This window comes from Pristiophorus japonicus, chromosome 15, assembly GCF_044704955.1.
Source record: "Pristiophorus japonicus isolate sPriJap1 chromosome 15, sPriJap1.hap1, whole genome shotgun sequence".
Lineage (NCBI taxonomy): Eukaryota > Metazoa > Chordata > Chondrichthyes > Pristiophoridae > Pristiophorus > Pristiophorus japonicus.
This window is the reverse complement of record NC_091991.1, coordinates 24,188,874-24,209,736: the sequence shown is the minus strand read 5'-3', so window position 1 is coordinate 24,209,736 and position 20,863 is coordinate 24,188,874. Positions and strand designations below refer to the sequence as shown.

The window sequence follows — 20,863 nt, the reverse complement described above, 5'->3', positions numbered from 1 at the left end:
TTAACTGAAAAATTTATGCACTGGAATGCACAGGACTTAAATTATGCTTAAAAATTGTAAAACATATATCTTAGTAAACAACCTAAATATGAAATGTCTGTTTATATTTCAAAATTGCTGTAAAAACCCCCTTAACCGCCCCCTCCCGCCTCAATCCTTCTATTCTGTCTCCATACTGCCTCACTTCCAACCTTTTTGTTTTCTATGGCCCTGCAATGTGGCGTCACAATCTTACTCCGTGCCTAACTCGTCAGCTAGAATTCCTTTAGCCTGGCGTCTGTCCTGTCCTGAGACCTGGTCAAAGTCACCAATAGCATTCTGCGTGACCTTTGGCAAAGTTGAGCGCACCATCCTCCTTTTGTGAGGTCCACCTCAGTGACACTGTGTTCTTGGTTCCAGTCCAACATAGCTACCACATTTAGAAACATAGGAATCTACAGCGCTGAAGGAGGCCATTTCGGTCCATCGTGTCCGCGCCGGCCGACAAAGAGCCACACGGCCCTCGGTCAGCAGCCTTGAAGGTTATATATAAACCAATGAAAAATGGCGGAAAGGTAAAGAGCATCCGGCCCAACCAATCTGCCCCACACAACTGCAACACCCCTTGCACCGAAACATTCTACACTCCACTCCAACAGGAGCCATGTGATCTCCTGGGAGACGCAAAAAAACAGATAAAAACCCAGGTCAATTGGGGGAAAAGAAATCTGGGAAAATTCCTCTCTGACCCATCCAGCCGATCGAAACTAGTCCAGGATATCACCCTGGCCGTATTAGATTCTCTGAAGTACTTACCATTGTATCTACACCAGCCAACAAGAGGTTATCCAGTCTAATCCCACTTACCAGCTCTCGGTCCATAACCCTGCAGATTACAGCACTTTAAGTGCCCATCCAAGCACCTTTTAAATGTGGTGAGAGTTTCTATTTCCAACACCCTTCCAGGCAGTGTGTTCCAGATCCCCACAACCCTCTGCGTGGAGAAGCCTCCCCTCAAATCCCCTCTAAACCTTCCACCAACCACCTTAAAAATTTGCCCCCTCATAACAGACCCCTCCAGCAATGGAAATAGGCCTTTACTATCCACTATGTCCAGGCCCCTCAATATTTTGTACATCTCAATGAGGTCTCCTCTCAACCTCCTCTGTTCCAATGAGAACAAACCCAGCTTATCCAATCTTTCCTCATAACTAAGATTCTCCATTCCAGGCAGCATCCTAGTAAATCTCCTCTGCACCCTCTCTAGTGCAATCACGTCCTTTCTATAATACGGCGACCAGAACTGCATGCATCCTAGTAAATTTCTGGGCATGGTGTGTCCTTTTGTGCCTAACTTTCACCTCCAGTGTACCCTAAGATGCCATCCTTAGTTCTCACCTATTCCTCTGATAAATGACATTATCTGCAAGCATGGTGGGTGGGGTCAGCTTTCAGCTGTATGCTGATGCTACATAGCTTTATCTTTTCACGACTACACTTGATTTCACAGTGTCGCTGTGTTTTAAAGAACGTGCAAAGTAATGAAGTTCAGACCGATAAGGATTGACAGAATTATAACATGTTACAGTTCTGTGAATAATAACGAGGATAAAAAAAAGAATCCAGGCTTATAGGCGCAGCAGTTGGAGCTCCAACATGCTGTGGGATATAAAATTATCAACTGGATTCACTTCTCACAATGTCCCACATAGTGATCCAGACCTAGGACATCCTGTACGGAGCCCAAGAAAATCTGAATACAAATCAGTCAACCCCTCTCCCACAAATCCTGGAAAGCAATATGGAGTGGAATTGAGTGAAGCATAGAAACACGTCACTTGCCTAACCTCTTGGAATGGACACAAACCACCAATATTGACAACAATTGTGATTTACTCACAAAATTACAATATTCACAGTTAATGCATCCTGTCATCATTGAGCTAGTAAATCACGAGTTTATAACTTCACCGTAGTAAGTTATGAATCGAATAACTGCGGTAATTTGTGGGCTAATACCAGAAAATGTTGCCAATAGTCATAAAAGCCCAATTGGTTCAGTAAACTTCTTCAGGGCATGAAATCTTTTACCCCATCCTCATCTGACTTATATGTGGCTCCAGTCCACATGATGTGGTTAACTCTTAACGTCCTCTAAAGTAGCCCAGCAAGTCACCCAGTTGTTATTGTAATATAGTTCCACCTAGTAGACTACTGCTCCACCTAGTGGACTACTGTGGTAATGCAGCCTTTGCGGTTTACAACAATAATAAAAAGGTCAGGTCACCTGACAAGCTCCAGAGTTGAAGCCATTTTGTGAAGTGTGTGTTTATGATGTCGTAAGGAAGATATCACAGTTATTGTAACTAGAGACGAATAATAATTGTAACCCCACATCCCAAATAGTAAAAAAAATTCAAGTTAATTTAAATAATCTGAACCAGGCATTGTGTTCAGCAACAATGAACATTTGGAGTGTCCATAGGATGTCCTGCAACATATCTGCCTCCACCTCAGATTATATCTATTTATATGAAAGTTTTATGAGTGTCCATCACACACCCAATATTGCATCTTTTTGAAAACACTAACAGATCACAACTGAGCAATTTCTTAACGTGAACTGAACCAGGGAATTTGTTCAGGCAACAAGGAGAGGAGCTGACAATCTGGACAACATTTCATTTACAATAACTAGTCTCTAATCAACCTCAAGACTACTTTTCCATGTGGAGTACATGAACAGTGACCTTAAAAGGGACAGGTCAGGTTAGCAGCTAAACTTTACAGCTGTTCTTCATATCCCACACCACTAGTAAATAAGCTCATGGGGGACAAGCTATTGTTTTTTTTAATATCAATTAAAAACTTTGGTACAAAGTAAAAACAGATATTTTTAATTGTCTTGAGGTATGTCAGATGGGTGCATGGTAAACCAGAACATTTCAAATTTGATTCCTCATATTGACATATATATATTTTGGTCTGATTATGATTCACACCAGTACAATGTCTATACTTTTGGTGGAACATTCAAAAGAGTGCAATATAAAATAAAATAGAACAATTCTATACTTTAACAGTCCCTTAAAAAATTCAGCAAAATCCTTTTATCCCAAAGTCACTTGTTGATCAAGATCAGGTCATTTCCACTAGATATGACCAGGCCACCTAGATTGACTTTGGAATGGAGATAGCCGTGGCTTTCTCATTCATACTGGAATTCTTCAGTATGTTCTTAGGGTGGCCACAGTAAAAGCGGAAATTTTAAAACATTTTTTTTAAAGATAATTTTGGTAATGCAATCCTTTAATCACAATTGAGCTTATCATGATGCATATGACTTTTTCTTTTTTCCCCTTAGAACATGACGAATGCAGCACAAAGCAACACAGCTGTGATGAGAACGCTCTATGTTTTAATACTGTTGGTGGTCACAACTGTATCTGTAAACCGGGATATACTGGCAACGGTACCCGTTGTAAGGGTAAGTACTGCCAAGATATTTATAAGCACTCTTTGGTTTGAACCACATGGTGTTAAAGTGACAGAGACTTCAATGAAAAGTTTTAGTGAGTTTTCGTTCCTGGACTTTTCAAGCACTGTGGTGCAGAGCACATAACAGCAGTTACTGTGTTCCTTGCATGTGGCTATTCTTCCTCCCCAGTGGCAAAAAGACATATCAAAGGCATATCTCAGGCCCAGGTTAAAATGCAATCGATGTCACATTGGTGTTACGGGTCCCAAATTTGCATTAATGCACAAGTCCGGCGGGCAACTCATCCACCGCTAAACCAGTGGCATTGAAATCTGAATTGGCGGGAAAAACAGCCATTTCACTTGAACTGTACGCTCACTCTGTTCCTGCCAAGCCGGGAATGTTAAAATTGCCCCTAGTATGTATGTCTCGGTCTGATTAAGATTCTGATTAAGATTCACACCAGTACTATATACTTTTTCTGGAACAGTTAAAAGAGCATACATATCACAGCAAAGTGCAGGTTTCTAAAATAAAACAGAACAATTCTACACTTTAACAGTTCCCTAAATAGTTCAGCTTCATCTTCTATCCCAGAGTCACTTGTTGATCAAGACCGGGCCATTTCCACTAGATATCACCATGCCACCTAAAATGGCTTTGGAATGGAGATAATCGTGACAAAGTCAAAGGGGGTGAAATTGCCCCACACCCTGATTGGGGGCGGTAACCTTCCGGGGCCAGGGCTTTTAGCGCCCCGAAGCAGATCTGGCCATCAGGCCAACAGCCCAGTACCCAAGACGGAGTGCCGGGCTGCATGATGATGCCTTGGAGCAAGCTAGGGCCGCCATGGTTCAGCTGACCCGAGAGTCGGACGACATAAAAAGATGGCGGCCCAGGACGCTGGCGCCCCTCCCCTTTAATCACCGCCCTGAATGCAGATGTCCGCCAGCTTCGTGACCCGCAAAGTTGCCGTTGACATCCGCCCGCTCCAGTCTCGCGGCCCACAGGGCAATTTCCTCCGTGGGGCATTAAGCACTCTGCGCAGGGCGGTGAGGGGTCGCCGCGCACGGTGATAACAACATCGCCGATTGCGTGGTGGCCCAGGGCGCTAACCGTAGGGTGCAGCGCTGCTGTGACAGTGCCTCTGCAACCATCCAGGCAATTTACTGAGAGGCGGTAGTGTCCCCCTGCCCTGGGTGAAAATTGTTAGCGGAGGCGCTAACAGGGCTCTAAAAAGGGGAAATTTTGCCCCCAAAAGAGGAAACTAAAACTAGGGGACATAGGGCTAGAACCTCCACTTTTGTGCTTATCGCCCAAAAATGAGTGTTCTTTCCGACGTGGGCACTAAAAAAGGATTTTCAGATCGCCAGCTTCTCGCCCATTCTCAAAACACCTTGTTTCCATTTTTGAAAATGGGCGTTACCGCGAGCGATATCAAATGGGCGGTAGCGTTAGATTTTTTTGACCTTCTGCCATAAAATATGGCCGTCCTTAGCAACGGCATGGCAACCTTGATTCCAGCGATTCAGGAGGTCAAGGGTCATCATGACATGCACAGAAGAGGAGACAGAGAGAGAGGGAGTTCAGAAGCACTGAAAGCGTGTTTGGCTGTGGTGTGTGCTTGTCTGGCTGTTGTGGGAGGCACGACGGAGATTCACCAGCAGCAAAAAACCTACAAAGCACCAAGAACATAGTTGGCACTGAGTTTTTGTCCAACAAATAAGATATAACATGGAAAGGATGGTGGAGGCTCTGGAGCTGGTAGCCAGGAACACTGGTGGCAGAGGGCTCCCAGTGGTCCCGGAGCGCTGCACTGCACCCCAAGATGATGCACCCCCATTGCCAATTAAAGGGGAAAATGGGAAGGCTTCTCTTCCCACGAGCGGGTCCTTTGACATAAAGGGTCGACGCTCGTCCCAACCCGCGTAGCAGCCCTCGAAGTATTAGACGGAGATGGATGGCAAGGTATAACAATACAGACGTCCGGGAACACTTCTCATCACAGCTGCCTGTGAGTGGAGATGTTCCCTGAATAGCAAAATTGTACATCACTTACACATTTCATAGATCCCTTCGCCCCCCCCGGTACGACTTCCCTCGATCTCTAATTGGGTTACCTTATTAGTAATATTTTGGATTGACAGATCGTACATAACGCCTAAAAGTCTGTTAAGAGTCTTTTCACAGAGTCTTATCTTGTCGGACTGGACGTACCTTAATGTTATCTGGTGTTTTGGTACATCAATGTTGAATCAGAGGCCTCTGGGTCCTTGGTGCTGGAATATGTTAGAACGTGAGGTCAGCCACAGACCGTCTGCCCCTTTTGCTGAGCCAATGTAGAAGCCGGCACTTTAAACCTTATTTCGCTTATACCTCTAATACCAATTTTCTCTTACACAACCACACATGAGAGCCAGCAGCAACATCTTGCTTCTGGCTCAGAGCACATTCCCACCTCAGGACCATCCTCTCCCATATCCGTCCAAGCAGCGCTTCGGCCGTCACCGCCCCCCCCCTCTCCGCGCCCCCAATGAAGTATCGCCTGAGGACCTCCTCGGCCAGGCGGCTTGGAGTCAGGAGGGGAAGGGGTAGCGGTGGGGAGGAGAAGCAGGGGAGGGGGTAGGGGAAAGGGTTGGTTTGTACAGAAATACTGATGATTTCAGACTAATGTTCGGTTTAAATGTTTTTGATTTAACAAAACCTTGTAGCACATTGGCTCAGATAGCTGCACCATTACACACTGGTGATTCCTTATCAAAAGGGTATAATAATCACACTTAACTTCAATCAACTTAAACTTTAACTGTCACCAAGGTGATGCCCACCATTGATGTATGACCTGCGCACCCAGCAGTGTGTCAGCCTTGTAAATAACATCAACGTTCTTTCAGGCAAAGCGATCATTGATGAGCTCCTGACGTAAGGCTCTTGCAGCTATCATGCCACCATGGGCCCTTTCATGTGGTCTACAGGGGGGCGGGGTCATGGCTTCAGCGTCAGCCTGATTGTTTGGGCCGATGTCAGCGTCCGCCTCCTCGTCCTCCTCTTCCTCTCTCTGGTGAGGTGGACTGTCAGACTCATCAAGCAAATCTTGTCCCCTCCTGATAGCTAAGTTGTGTAGCATGGAGCACACCACCACAAATTGAGCTACCTGCTCAGGGTGGTATTGTATCTTGCCTCCCTAGTGGTCCAGGCATCCGAAGCGTTGCTTCGGCACTCCAATGGTTTTCTCCATGATATTGCAAGTTGCTCTGTGGCTCTTGTTGTACAGTCTCTCGGCCTCGGTGTGGGTGTCTCACAGGGGGGTCATCAGCCAGGTGGCGAGGCCATGTCCTTTGTCACCAAGCATCCAGCATTGACCTTGTGGCTCATTGTTAAACAAGCAGGATGTGAGCATCATGGATGCTGCCTGGAAATTGAGCATTTACTGCCAGTATAATTTGTTGGTGGTCGACAACCAGTTGGACATTCAGGGAGTGGAATCCCTTGCGGTTCCTGAAAACCTCAGGATCCTGAAAAGGTGCCCGCATCGAGATGTGCGTACAGTCTATTGCTCCCTGCACCTTGGGGAAGTTTGCAATTCTGGAGAGTCCTCTCACTCTGTGCCTCCCTGCTCATAGGGAAGCTGATCAAGTCCTTCCTACGTGCGTACAGGGCTTCAGTGACCTGTCTAATGCAGTGATGTGTGGCATGCTGAGAAAGTCTGCAAATGTCACCAGCTGTGGCCTGAAAAGAACCCGAGGCGCAGAACGACAGTGCCGCAGTGACTTTGAACTCGACGGACAGTGCAGTACTGCTGGTGCTGGCAGGCTGCAGATCTACTCTTATCAGCTGGCATACCTCAGTGATAACCTCTTTGTGGAAGCGCAGTCTCCGAAGAAGAATGCTTCTCCTTGTACTTGCGAGGTGTGTAACGTCTGGTCCTCCTCATCTGTCTGTCACATCTTACATTGGGCACATAATGCAGTGGAGCGTTCCTTCGGCAATTTCGAATCTGCTGCATGTATTTAGTCACAAAGAAAGGGTGAGAAAGTACAGGCCCTATTGCAGTAGCTCTCTGTTTTCTACCGGTTGGTCACAAACAACGAATGTCCCAACGAAGACGCCACTTCAATTCTAATCGGTCAGAGTATGGTCAAGATGTTTTTACAGATGTTCACATCAACTCTAATGACCTGCAAAGTACATCCGAACTCCGCCGGGGTTGAAGCACAGCAGCCTTTTCTAGGATGCAACATGTGATCTAGAACATGGTGTCCATAATGCTGTGATTGGTTCCGGTTAGTTGCACTTTTTCTGGGTGGTTTTTCGGGCGAGCGATATTGTGGGCGATATGTTTGCGAGGTGGTGAAATTGACGCTGGGCGATCTCATGGCCGCTCGTTTCGGTAAATATGCTCTTTACAACAAAAAAAAGTGGCCGGGCGTTATTGAATCTCGCCATTAAATTCATGCAGAAAGTAATGCTGGCCGATATTATGGGCGTTGAATTCGCCCATTCTGCTAATTTCGCCCCCAAAATGTGGGCGGGTGGTAATATTTTTTCTTGGCGTTAAGCACATGGGGAAAGTAATGCATAGCAATAAATTTCCGAAAAATGCCCGCCAGTTTCCAGTTTGTGCCAAAATGGGCGATATATGGGCATTATACGTCATTTCAGTAGTAAAATGAGTGTTAAGTGGACATTAAACATGCAAAAAAGTGGCGGTTCTAGGCCATAGTCTCAGAGTAAGGGGCCGCCCATTTAAAACTGAGATGAGGAGGAATTTCTTCTTTCAGAGAGTTGTAAATCTATGGAATTCTCTACCCCAGGAGGCTGGGACGTTGAATATATTTAAGGCGGAGATCGACAGATTTTTGAGCGATAAGGGAATAAAGGGTTATGGGGAGCGGGCAGGGAAGTGGAGCTGAGTCCATGATCAGATCAGCCATGATCTTATTAAATGGCGGAGCGGGCTCGAAGAGCCATATGGGCCTACTCCTGCTCCTATTTCTTAATTTCTTATGTTCTTATGTTTTTATGTTTAATTCCTTCATGAAGGCAGAAGCAATGGGCCAAACTTGCAACCAACAGAACTAACTGAACAGCTTATATTAAAAGAATGTTTGGAGTATATACAGTATTCTGGAGTATATACAGTATTCTTATCTTCCAAGTAACAGAGTGGAAATTGTGTTCAGATTTGAATGAACACCCAAGGATTGGACCTCCCAAGATTTCTCTGGCTAGTGGCAATCACATTGTTTACCACCGATAGTGCACATGCTCATGGTTTTTGGAGCTAAACTGGTATTTTCAGTTTTCACAGCCGGCTGTTTATAAAATATATTAGACTCAAAACAGTCTTCACAAAAGGTTTCCAAGAATCGACACTTGGTTTGATTATTATGGAGATCTCTTTTACCTTGCTATTATGGTTTCCGTAGCGACGGAACCCTATTCATGCAATGGTTTCTTCAACAAAAAGCACTGAAACTAGTAAATAATACTCTTTTAGTAAGTAACTCATATCTGGAAGGCAGTATGAGCACTACAGCTTCTTATTAATCATCGTGACCTTGTGTATGAAAACTGCATTATATCCAAGTATGTGGAAACGCAGCACAGGCACCAATTTTTGTGTGGATTAATAAAATTGTAACTTTGGAACGAGCACTGCTGAACATTTGTAAAGAGCACACAATGTAATTTTCATAAAAGATCTGTCCGTGATATGGAGAAGTTCAAGTGCAGAATTAACTGTTGCCTGATGAACCATGGTTGTTGGTGTATTAGGCCCCATGATAACTCTAGTCTTGCCCCTAGGTAACCCAGCGCGAATTCTCTTGACAGTCTTTCCTCCGAGAAACCACGAGATACCATTACACTTGCAATAGTTTCCTGTGCCCGCACTCTGTTACCTAATTAAAATATACACTGAACCAAAACAAATTAAATAAACAAGAATCTGAGCTTAAATCAGGGCTCAGTTTGATGCTTATCCCATATCCGCAATGATCGCTAAATTAATTAACTGATTTTTTTCAGAAAAGAAAATCAAAGTTAAAGGTTTTGCATTCTTTCTGGACCATACTCAAATGAAGATATACAATATACTGTCACTTCTACAATTCAACCTCATTCCTCAATAGATAACCTTATGGGAGCTAATTAAGATGTTCCTTTATAAGGAATGTTGATCGATTCCAAAGGGATAATTTTAACTTAACCCACCTGACTGGAAACTGATGGGATCAGATCACTGCCCATATTATACCCAGCCCAATTTTACTTTCTGTTGAAGCCAAAGAAAGAAAGAAAGAATTACATTTATATAGCACCTTTCACGACCATCGGACATCTCAAAGCACTTTACAGCCAATGAAGTACTTTTGGAGTGTAGTCACTGTTGTATTGTGGGAAATGCGGCAGGCAATTTGCGTACAGCAAGCTCCCACAAACAGCAATGTGATGATGACCAGATAATCTGTTTTTTTGTTATGTTGATTGAGGGATAAATATTGGCCAGGACACCGGGGCTAACTCCCCTGCTCTTCTTCAAAATAGTGCTGTGGGATCGTTTAGTCCACCTGAGAGCAGACGGGACCGTGGTTTAACGTCCCATCTGAAAGATGGCACCTCTGACAGTGCCGCGCTCCCTCAGCACTGCACTGGAGAGTCAGCTTAGATTTATGTGCTCTAGTACCTGGAGTGGGATTTGAACCCACAACTTTCTAACTCAGAGGCAAGTGTGGTACCCACTGAGCCAGAGCTGACAATGGAAAATAAAAATCTGTCAGGGTGTTATACTAGCAGCTGATTCGACTCAGTTAATTTCCTGCCAGGCGGGTTAGATTAAAATACCTTTCGCCATCCCCCCACAGCGCCCCCCCCTACCCTTCCCCCAAGTGTTATAAACTAGTTACTGATAGTTTCTTGGATGGTCTCACTATGGGTATCGTTATGTTGTCACTTGCTGAATGAAGGAGGGCTTAAAAGAGGGCCAGGTGGGTGCTTTGGCCGTCCAGCAGTAGGCCACTGTACAAATATTGGTGTCTGTGAGCGTTGGTGGTAATATTGTGGTACAACTACCGACCCCATTTTGAGGCAATTATCACCTCAGTAAACAGCGATTTCGACAAGTTAAAAATCGACCCGACACAACTTGGGTTCAAGACAGTATGGTCTGAAGCTGGGTTTACTAAGTGTTCGGGCAGACCATTGGATTTCCTGAGTGGTATATCTACTGAAGTGAAATTAAAAAATATATATATATATATTTGAGAATGCAAAAGCCCATGTGAGCAGCTTGGAATACAGTTCTACTCCAGCAGCTTGAGTGGGATTCCCAGCCAGATAACAGAACAGCGGCTGCACTCTTCAGCTACCAGCCTCAGAGCAAATTGCATATAACCCTTGCATATAACAGGAAGATCTTATTTAACAAATTTCAGCTCTCTTCACATCCCAAAAACCCCTGCAAAATTTATTAGCAAATCAAAAAACTACGAGAGTCGAAGTACTCTCAGATATTGCTACTTAAACTTAACTACATAAAATGATAGAAATACAAAACATATGAAAATAAAAAAACAGGTTAACATAAGAACATAAGATCATAAGAATTAGGAACAGGAGTAGGCCATCTAGCCCCTCGAGCCTGCTCCGCCACTCAACAAGATCATGGCTGATTTGGCCGTGGACTCAGCTCCACTTACCCGCCCGCTCCCCATAACCCTTAATTCCCTTATTGGTTAAAAATCTATCTATCTGTGATTTGAATACATTCAATGAGCTAGCCTCAACTGTTTCCTTGGGCAGAGAATTCCACAGATTCACAACCCTCTGGGAGAAGAAATTCCTTCTCAACTCGGTTTTAAATTGGCTCCCCCGTATTTTGAGGCTGTGCCCCCTAGTTCTAGTCTCTCCAACCAGTGGAAACAACCTCTCTGCCTCTATCTTGTCTATCCCTTTCATTATTTTAAATGTTTCTATAAGATCACCCCTCATCCTTCTGAACTCCAACGAGTAAAGACCCAATCTACTCAGTCTATCATCATAAGGTAACCCCCTCATCTCCGGAATCAGCCTAGTGAATCGTCTCTGTACCCCCTCCAAAGCTAGTATATCCTTCCTTAAGTAAGGTGACCAAAACTGCACGCAGTACTCCAGGTGCGGCCTCACCAATACCCTATACAGTTGCAGCAGGACCTCCCTGCTTTTGTACTCCATCCCTCTCGCAATGAAAGCCAACATTCCATCGTCTTCCTGATTACCTGCTGCACCTGCAAACTAACATTTTGGGATTCATGCACAAGGACCCCCAGGTCCCGCTGCACCGCAGCATGTTGTAATTTCTCCCCATTCAAATAATATTCCCTTTTACTGTTTTTTTTTCCCAAGGTGGATGACCTCACATTTTCCGACATTGTATTCCATCTGCCAAACCTTAGCCCATTCGCTTAACCTATCTAAATCTCTTTGCAGCCTTTCTGTGTCCTCTGCACAACCCGCTTTCCCACTAATCTTTGTGTCATCTGCAAATTTTGTTACACTACACTCTGTCCCCTCTTCCAGTCATCTATGTATATTGTAAACAGTTGTGGTCCCAGCACCGATCCCTGTGGCACACCACTAACCACCGATTGCCAACCTGAAAAAGACCCATTTATCCCGACTCTCTGCTTTCTGTTAGTTAGCTAATTCTCGATCCATGCTAATACATTTCCTCTGACTCCGCGTACCTTTATCTTCTGCAGTAACCTTTTGTGTGGCACCTTATCGAATGCCTTTTGGAAATCCAAGTACATCACATCCATCGGTACACTTCTATCCACCATGCTCGTTATATCCTCAAAGAATTCCAGTAAATTAGTTAAACATGATTTCCCCTAACAGTTCGGGTGAGACCCTTCATTAGGCGCTATTGGCCTTCTGTGCATTTCCAGCTAGTTTCTGTATTTATTTCTGATGTTTACCATTGGCTTTAAAGGTATACCTCTATAAAAAAGTGCTTTATCACAACTATTATTAAATAGTCTTGCTAAAAGCACTGGATCCAGTGTGCAAACAGAAAGAGCTAGATTTTCCACTGCTGTCTGCCTCCGTAACAATAGCGGTGGTGAGCTCTTCTGGGCGGCGGCCAGTCTCCAGCGCCCTGCCAGGATTTTCATGGCCGGTTTGCGGCGGGGCACGGAGCATTACCACCCAGAAGAGGTGAGCCGGTGTGCAACGCCCCCGGTTGCGATACCGGCTCGATTTTAAGCTCCCGCCCGACCTGTAGCGCTCCGCAACGCCGCCTGGTGGGAACACCTGTGAAAGCTGGCATTCCAAGCTGTAGCGGCTGCAGAGAGGGAAGTAATGGCGACCTCAGGTAAGTTTGATTGTTCTTTTTCTTTTGTGATTTACGTTGTGGTGACGTGAGCTATGTATTGGAAATGTTTTTGGTGGGTTTTTTTCAGTTTTTTTTTCTTCCCAGACCTCTCTCAAAGCACTCCCAGGCCAGCTCTTTAGCTCGGGATTTTCACATGCTCAGCCGGCCTAGCGCCTGACGGGAGGTGTGCAAGGCCTTCCTTACCACTCTGCCCCACACTCAGGGCCCAGCTGCCCAATATTGCTGACTGGGGTGCAAACTTTTTCCAGGCAGTATCCCTGCTGTCATTAATGCCCCAAAATGCTAAAAGCAGAAAATCCAGCCAAAAGATAGCAAGTTTAAAAACAATTTATCAAATAGACGTGTGTGTCAGAGTCAGTTTTCCACATGTGTGAGTCTTGCTAAAACTAATACAGAAAAGTTGGTTAAAGTGATTGCTCACACAGATCACGGTCATTGATTATCTGCTGTTCATGATTTAATTAAGGATATCTATTGAAGAGCTGCATGCTGTTTATTCCCTGACAAAGTTGTTAAATGCGTGAATAGTCAGCTGCAATAACAGTGTGATCATTTTCGAAGCTTTTTTGGGGAGCAGGGAAAAGAATAGTCCGGATGTGAAGACAAATGTCTGTTTCAATTGAGCTAATCTGCAGACATTCAGACTGAAATGTTGCACAGTCAGTTTTGCAGCTTCAAGAGAGTTCGACTGCATGTAACTCTAATTCCATTAGTTGCCGTGTGTACCTTGCAAAGCAAAGTTGAAGCCAAACTCGCATATGGATAAGCTTTTCCCGCCCCACTCACTCGCCCACTTTCATGCAGGCAGACTGGCTTCTTACTATATTGTCAAAGAGAATTTCCCTGTACAGGACTGAGCTTCTGCTCACAGCAGCCCCACCACTGTAAATTTCTCCGACTTGTCTTTTTCTCTGGGAATAAGAACATTTCATGAAAATTTAAATTCCTTTAAATTTGCCACTGGCAAAAGGATTCTCCTGCACTGTCTGAAAATGCAGTAGCAGAATTAGAATGATAGAATCATACAACATAGACGGAGGCCATTCGGCCCATCATGCCAGTGCCAGCTCTCTGAAAGAGCTATATAATTATTTTCCCATAGTCCTGCAATTTTTTCCTTTTCAGGTATATATCCACTTCCCTTTTGATAGCCACGATTGAATCTGCTTCCATCGCTCTTTCAGGCAGTGCATTCCAGATCATTGCTGTATAAAAAAGTTTCTCATCTCCACTCTGACTCTTTTCCCAATTTTCTTAAATCTGTGTTCACTGGTGACTGACCCTCCAGCTAGTCGAAACAGTTTTTCATTATTTACTCGATAAAAACTCTTCATAATTTTGAACCCTTTGTGATTTTGAACATTAATTCTTCCTTTAAGAATTGTTCTCCCTGAGATTTAAAAAAAAAAGTGAAATAAATTTCCAGCAGCCACTACTACATTACCCCACTATGAAAATAAAATCTTTCCAGAAGCTTGTATTCCTCCATCTCTTAATTTGATGCATAATACATCTACTCTCCCTGGGTAAGACACAGTCCAGAGGAGTAATGACTTCATGCAGTCCCAGTCAGTGAACTGAGTGAATATGCCAGGCGAGCACAACTGGTCTCAAGCCTTGATAGCTTGAGTCACAAATCTGTTCTAAATCAAAACTATTTTATTGGCTTTAATCCAATACAAGAATAATTTGCTTACACTTTTAACGGGAATAATGTTTCGAGAACTAATGCTCGGTACCCAAAGGTTTGCAATTTTAGTTCAGCCTCACAAATTTATATGTTAAACAGCAACAGCATTCTCTATTTGCCCAGGTTAATGTTGAAGGCTGCATCCTAAAAGTCACAGCACTATTAAAAGAAAGTCTGTAATTACAGTGCTTTGAGTGGGAGATGGTACAATGTATTTTCCTATTGGAGTCTGGCAGTGACTTTAACAGCAATATGCAAGCTACAAGGAGTCAGAGTTCAAAATAAAATATTCTAGAAATATATTTTATTTCATGCAAATAAAAATTAATTTCCCTAATGTTTTTGCATTAGATAGATTTTCTTTTCACCACTGATTCTACATCCACTCTTTCCACCTGAGATTATTTTAAACATATATTACCAATTTATTTCACAGAATAACATTTACAAAGGCAGTTTGGAAGAAGTTACAATAATAGTAATTTAAAAAAAATAGAATTAGATCTTTTTGCTTTCTACCATCAGCCATACACTGACCTGGCAGTAAACCCGCTACCACCTGATCCAACTGTTTCCACACAGCGCTGGCAAATATGCCAGGCTTTATGTGATGCACTAGCATCTTATTGACAGCCGTGGCTGGCACGCAGTAGCTGGCCTGTCTCCCAGTCAACAATTAGCCCAAGACTTGACCCATGTCCCACTGGAGGAATTATCTAGGCTTTGATTGGTAGATTCCGCTGATGGTCTGGCCACGATTGGAAATCTGGCTTATGAGGGATGAACTCACATCCGTCTTCCCAGTGTCACAGGTGCATGATATGATATGCATGATATTGGTGTGTTTTTAATCTCCAAATCACTTGAGCTGTAAGCATCCCATGGTCCTGGGGGAAGCAGCCTGTTCCTTGATCTCTGCTAATAACTGCCCTTGGGGACGATCATTTATCCCCCCCTCATCCTCCCTTCTGCTTAGACTTCGCACGTCAGTAGAGTTGAGATTAGAAAGTCAACTGTACAAGGAATTATATCTGTGTCCCCCCACAGTCATGGTGCCTTGGACACTGCATGGCCATTTTGTTTTTATTAAAATTAGAAACCACTTGGGAGGTGAGCACTGTACAATTATCACTTGATTAAAAACATATTTTAGCAATTCATTTTGTAGCTATTTACATCTATGGAATCTCTCCATGGATTCCTGCATAAATGAATGAACTGGATTAATAAGGAAAATGGGATCCATTCAGTTTCATTGTGTTCAGAGTATATTTAAAGGCCAATTACTTAAAAAAATCTTCAGTAAGTGTTCACACTGATTTCCTTACTCAACATCATTCCGGCATATCCACTCAACAAAATAAATGGATATACAGCTCATTTTTTTGTTAAAATGAGACACATCTTGGGATAGATAAAAAGTACTTACCCTATTTAACAACATTCCATTAACAAGCCTTCAAAAATGATAATCCTGGTGATCTTTTCCCCCTTTTGGTAAAGAAATATCAATGTAGTCCTCAAAATTTTAAGTGTAGTCCCTCTCTAGATTTCCCCTCCAAGTTTGGCCATAGTGGACTGGAAACAACTACTTGTGGGTAAATCAGTGTCGGAGCAGTGGGAGGCATTCAAGGAGGAGATCCGGAAGGCTCAGGCCAAACATGTGCCCTTAAAGAAAAAGGCTGGGAAAAATAATTCTAGAGCTCCCTGGATGTCTAGGGACTTACAGGGGAGGATTAAGAAAAAAAGGGACACTTATGTCATATACCAATGGCTAAATACTATAGAATCTTTAGAGGGATATAGAAAGCGTAGAGACAAAATTAAAAAGGATATTAGGAATGCTAAGAGAAAGCATGAGAAATTCTTGGTCAGTAAAATTAAGGAAAAGCCAAAGATGTTCTATAAATATACTAAGAGTAAGAGGGTTACTAAAGAAAGGATAGGGCCTATTAGGGATCATGAGGGTAATCTTTGTGTGGAGACGGAAGATGTTGGGAGGGTTCTTAATGAATACTTTGCACCTGTTTTCACAAAGGAAAGGGGCAATGCAGATACTGCTATCGAGGAGGAGTGTGATATTCTGGATGAAATAAATATAATGAGAGAGAAGTATTAAGGGGTTTAGCACCTTTGGAAGTAGATAAGTCCCCAGGCCCAGATGAAATGCACCCCAGGCTGTTGAGCGAAGTAAAAGAGGAAATAGCAGAGGCCTTGACCATCATTTACCAGTCCTCTTTGGATATGGGCATGGTGCCGGAGGATTGGAGGACTGCTAATGTAGTACCCTTGTTTAAGAAGGGACAAAGAGATAGGCTGAGTAATTACAGGCCTGTCGGCCTAACCACAGTGGTGGGAAAATTATTGGAAAAAATCCTGAAAGACAGGATAAATCTGTATTTGGAAAGGCAAGGATTAATTAGGTACAGTCAGCACTGATTTGTTAAGGGAAGATTGTGTTTGACTAACCTGATTGAATTTTTTGAGGAGGTAACCAAGAGGTTCGATGAGGGTACGATGTTATATATATGGACTTTAGCAAGGCTTTTGATAAGGTCCCCATGGTAGACTGATCATGAAGGTTAAAGCCCATGGGATACAGGGCAAAGTGGCAAGTTGGATCCAAAATTGGCTTGGAGATAGGAAGCAAAGGGTAATGATTGATGGATGATTTTGTGACTGGAAGGATGGTTCCAGTGGGGTTCCGCAGGGCTCAGTACTGAGTCCCTTACTTTTTGTGGTTTCTATCAACGATTTAGATTTGAATATAGGGAGTATGATTAAGAAGTTTGCAGGTGAAAATAAAATTGGCTGTGTGGTTGATAATGAAGAGGAAAGTCATGGGCTGCAGGAGGCTATCAATCTACTGGTCAGGTGGGCAGAGCAGTGGCAAATGGAATTTAACTCGGAGAAGTATGAGGTGATGCACTTTGGGAGGGATAATAAGGAAAGAGTATACACATAAAGCGGTAGGTCAATTAATAGTGTAGATGAACAAAGGGACCTTGGAGTGCTTGTCCACAGATCCCTGAAAGTAGCAGGCTAGATGGATAAGGTGCTTAAGAAGGCATATGGAATGCTTGCCTTATTGGCCAAGGCATAGAGTATACGAGCAGGGAGGTTATGCTTAAATTGTATAATACTTTGGTTAGGTCACAGCTGGAGTACTGCGTGCAGTTCTGGTCGCCGTACTATAGGAAGGATGTGATTGCACCAGAGAGGGTGCAGAGGAGATTTACTAGGATGCTGCCTGGAATGGCGAGTCTTAGTTATGAGGACAGATTGGATAGGCTGGGTTTGTTCTCATTGGAACAGAGGAGGTTGAGAGGAGACCTCATTAAGATGTACAGAATATTGAGGGGCCTGGACATAGTGGATAGTAAGGGCCTATTTCCATTGGTGGAGGGGTCTATTATGAGGGGGCATAGTTTTAAGGTGGTTAGTGGAAGGTTTAGAGTGGATTTGAGGGGGGAGCTTCTTTACGCAGAGGATTGTGGGGATCTGGAACTCGCTGCCTGGACGAGTGGTGGATGCAGAAACCCTCACAACTTTTAAGAGATGGTTGGATGGGCACTTAAAGTACAGTAACCTGCAGGATTGCAGACCCAGAGCTGGTAATTGGGATTAGACTGGATGACCTTTTGTTGGACGGAGCAGATATAATGGTAAGTACTGCAGGGAATAGATTACGGCCTGGGCGATCTCCTGGACTAGTTTCGATCACCTGAATGGGTCGGAGAGGAATTTTCCCTGGTTTTTTTTCTCCCTAAATTGGCCTGGGTTTTAAATCTGGTTTATGCCTCTCCCAGGAGATCACATGGCTCCGGTTGGGGTGGAGTGTAGAATGTTTTAGTATAAGGGGTGGCGCAGTTGTGGTGAGGTAGACTGGTTGGGCTGGGTGCTCTTTACTTTCCATCATTGTTCATAGGTTTATATGTAACCTTTAGGGCTGCTGACCAAGGGCCGTGTGGCTCTTTATCAGCTGGCGCGGACACGATGGGCCGAAATGGCTTCCTTCTGTGCTGTAAATTTCTATGTTTCATTTGGCCAAACTTTAAGTCATGCAAGCTATTCTTTCCTTCTTTGTCTTGGCATTCATTTTTCCTTATGGTTCCGGAGCTCCGCCAGGTGGTTTTCTATATTAACAGTGCTATATAAATGTAAGATATTGGGCTAGATATTCCATTATTTTTGCATGCATACCACCCACTTAATGTCCATTTTAACGCTGAAATGAGGTGTAATGCTCATATATCGCCCATTTAGCCACAAAATGGAAAGTAATGCCCATTTCTCAGTCACTTATCGCCGAGCATTACTTTCAGCATGTACGTAATGCCGCTAAAAAATAATACCGTCTGCCCACTTTTTTGGGGCGGAAAGATCAGAATGGGCGATCCCAACACCCATAATATCGCCCAACGTTACGTTTGGCATGTAATTAACGCCGAGATTTAATAATACCGCCCGGCCACTATTTTTTGTCGTAAAGATCACATTTGCCGAATCTAATGCCCAGAAAATCGGCCAGCGTTACTTTCGGCACCTCGCACACATCTCGCCAACAATATCGCTCGCCGAAAAAACCGCTGTGAAAAAGTTGAACTGATCTGAACTAATCACAGCGGTATGGACGCCATTCTAAATCGCAGGTCGCATCATTTAAAAGGCTGCTTTGCTTCAACTTCGGGGGAGTTTGGATGTACTCTGGAGGTCTTTTAAGGTGATGTGAACATCTGAAAAAACATCTTTTCATACTGTGAACAATTGGAATTTACTTTAGGTGTCTTAGTGGGGACATTTATTGCTTGTGAACAATCGGTATTATACTGATAGTTATTGGAATGGGGCCAGCCATTTCTCAGTCTGCCTTGATTACAACGCAGATGCTGCAGAGTACAGATGGCAGAAGATATATTCAACAGCATTATGTGCCCAATCTAAAACGTGCCAGACTGATGAGGAAGATGAGACCATACACCTCCCACACTTACAGGGAGAAGCGGTCTTATCTTAACTTATCCAAGTACACCTGCCTTCAGATACTGCGCTTCTACAAAGAGGTTATCAGTGACAGCTCATCAGGGGAGATCTGCAGCCTGCCAGCACTATCAGGACCGCACTGCCCGTCGAGGTCAAGGTGACCACGGCACTTTCGTTCTACGCGTCCAGTTCCTTTCGCTGGCGACATTTGCGCTATATCTCAGCATGCCACACGTTGCTGCATTAGACAGGTTCTGAAGCCCTGTACGCACATAGGATGGACTTTATCAGCTTCCGTATGACCACGGAGGCTCAAACTGAGAGGGCTCTAGGATTCTACCAAATTGCTAACTTCCCCAAGGTGCAGGGAGCAATAGACTGTGCGCACATCGCCATGTGGGCACATTTTCAGGATGCAGAAGTTTTTTGGAACTGAAAAGGATTTCACCCCCTGAAGGTGCAACTCGTTATCGACAACAACCAGATAATTATGGCAGTGAATGACAAATTTCCAGGCAGCATCCATGATGCTCACATCCTGCGTGAGTGCACTGTATCTGACATGTTTACCAGTCAGCCACAAGGTCAGTGCTGGATGATTGGTGACAAAGGATATGGCCTCGCCACCTGGCTGATGCCCCCCCCCCCCCCCCGCATGACACCCACACTGAAGCCGAGAAGCGATACAACGAGAGCCACAGAACCACACGCAATGTGGTCTAGAAAACCATTGGTGTGCTTAAGCAGCGCTTTAGACGCCTGGACCACTCAGGAGGGGAGCTCCAATACCATTCTGAGCAGGTAGCTCAATTCATGGTCGTGTGTTCCATGCTGCACAACCTGGCTATCAGGAGGGGGCAAGAATTGCCAGAAGGGACTGACGGTCCACCTCAGGAGAGAGAGGAAGAGGAGGACGAGGGCTGGACGCTGACCTCGGCCCAGGCAATCAGGCTGACTATGCAATCATGCCCACACCCCCTTCCAGACCGCAGGAAAGGGCCCGTGGTGGCTGCATAGCTGCAAGACTCTTATGTCAGCAGCTCATAAATGTGCGCTTTGCCTGAAAGAACGTTGCTGTTATTTACAAAGCTGACAGACTGCTGTGTGTGCAGCTCAGACATCAATGGTGAGCATCACCTTGGTTCCAGTTAAAGTTTAAGTTGATTCAAGTTAAGTTTAATTATCCCCTTTCATGTTAAGGAATCACCAGTGTGTATCAGTCCAGCTATCTGAGACAATGCGCAACAAGGTTATGTTAAATAAAAAACATTTAATCCGACCATTTGTGTGAAATCATAAGTATAACTGTCAACCCACAACACATTTATAACATTGACATCAATCAAATGGTCAACAT

General features: G+C 44.0%; 1 protein-coding gene and 1 long non-coding RNA gene across 2 annotated transcripts in view; one reads left to right on the top strand and one right to left on the bottom strand.

The window, feature by feature from the left end:
• LOC139280649 (protein kinase C-binding protein NELL2-like) overlaps nucleotides 1-20,863 on the top strand; it is a 290,626-nt gene that overhangs the window by 171,509 nt on the left and 98,254 nt on the right. Inside the window, exon 14 of the mRNA XM_070900237.1 lies at nucleotides 3,344-3,466. Coding sequence (XP_070756338.1) covers nucleotides 3,344-3,466 — 123 coding nt within the window. The remainder of the gene's footprint in view (nucleotides 1-3,343; nucleotides 3,467-20,863) is intronic.
• LOC139280650 (uncharacterized) overlaps nucleotides 1-20,863 on the bottom strand; it is a 275,728-nt gene that overhangs the window by 240,122 nt on the left and 14,743 nt on the right. The gene's annotated exons all lie outside the window — the stretch shown is intronic.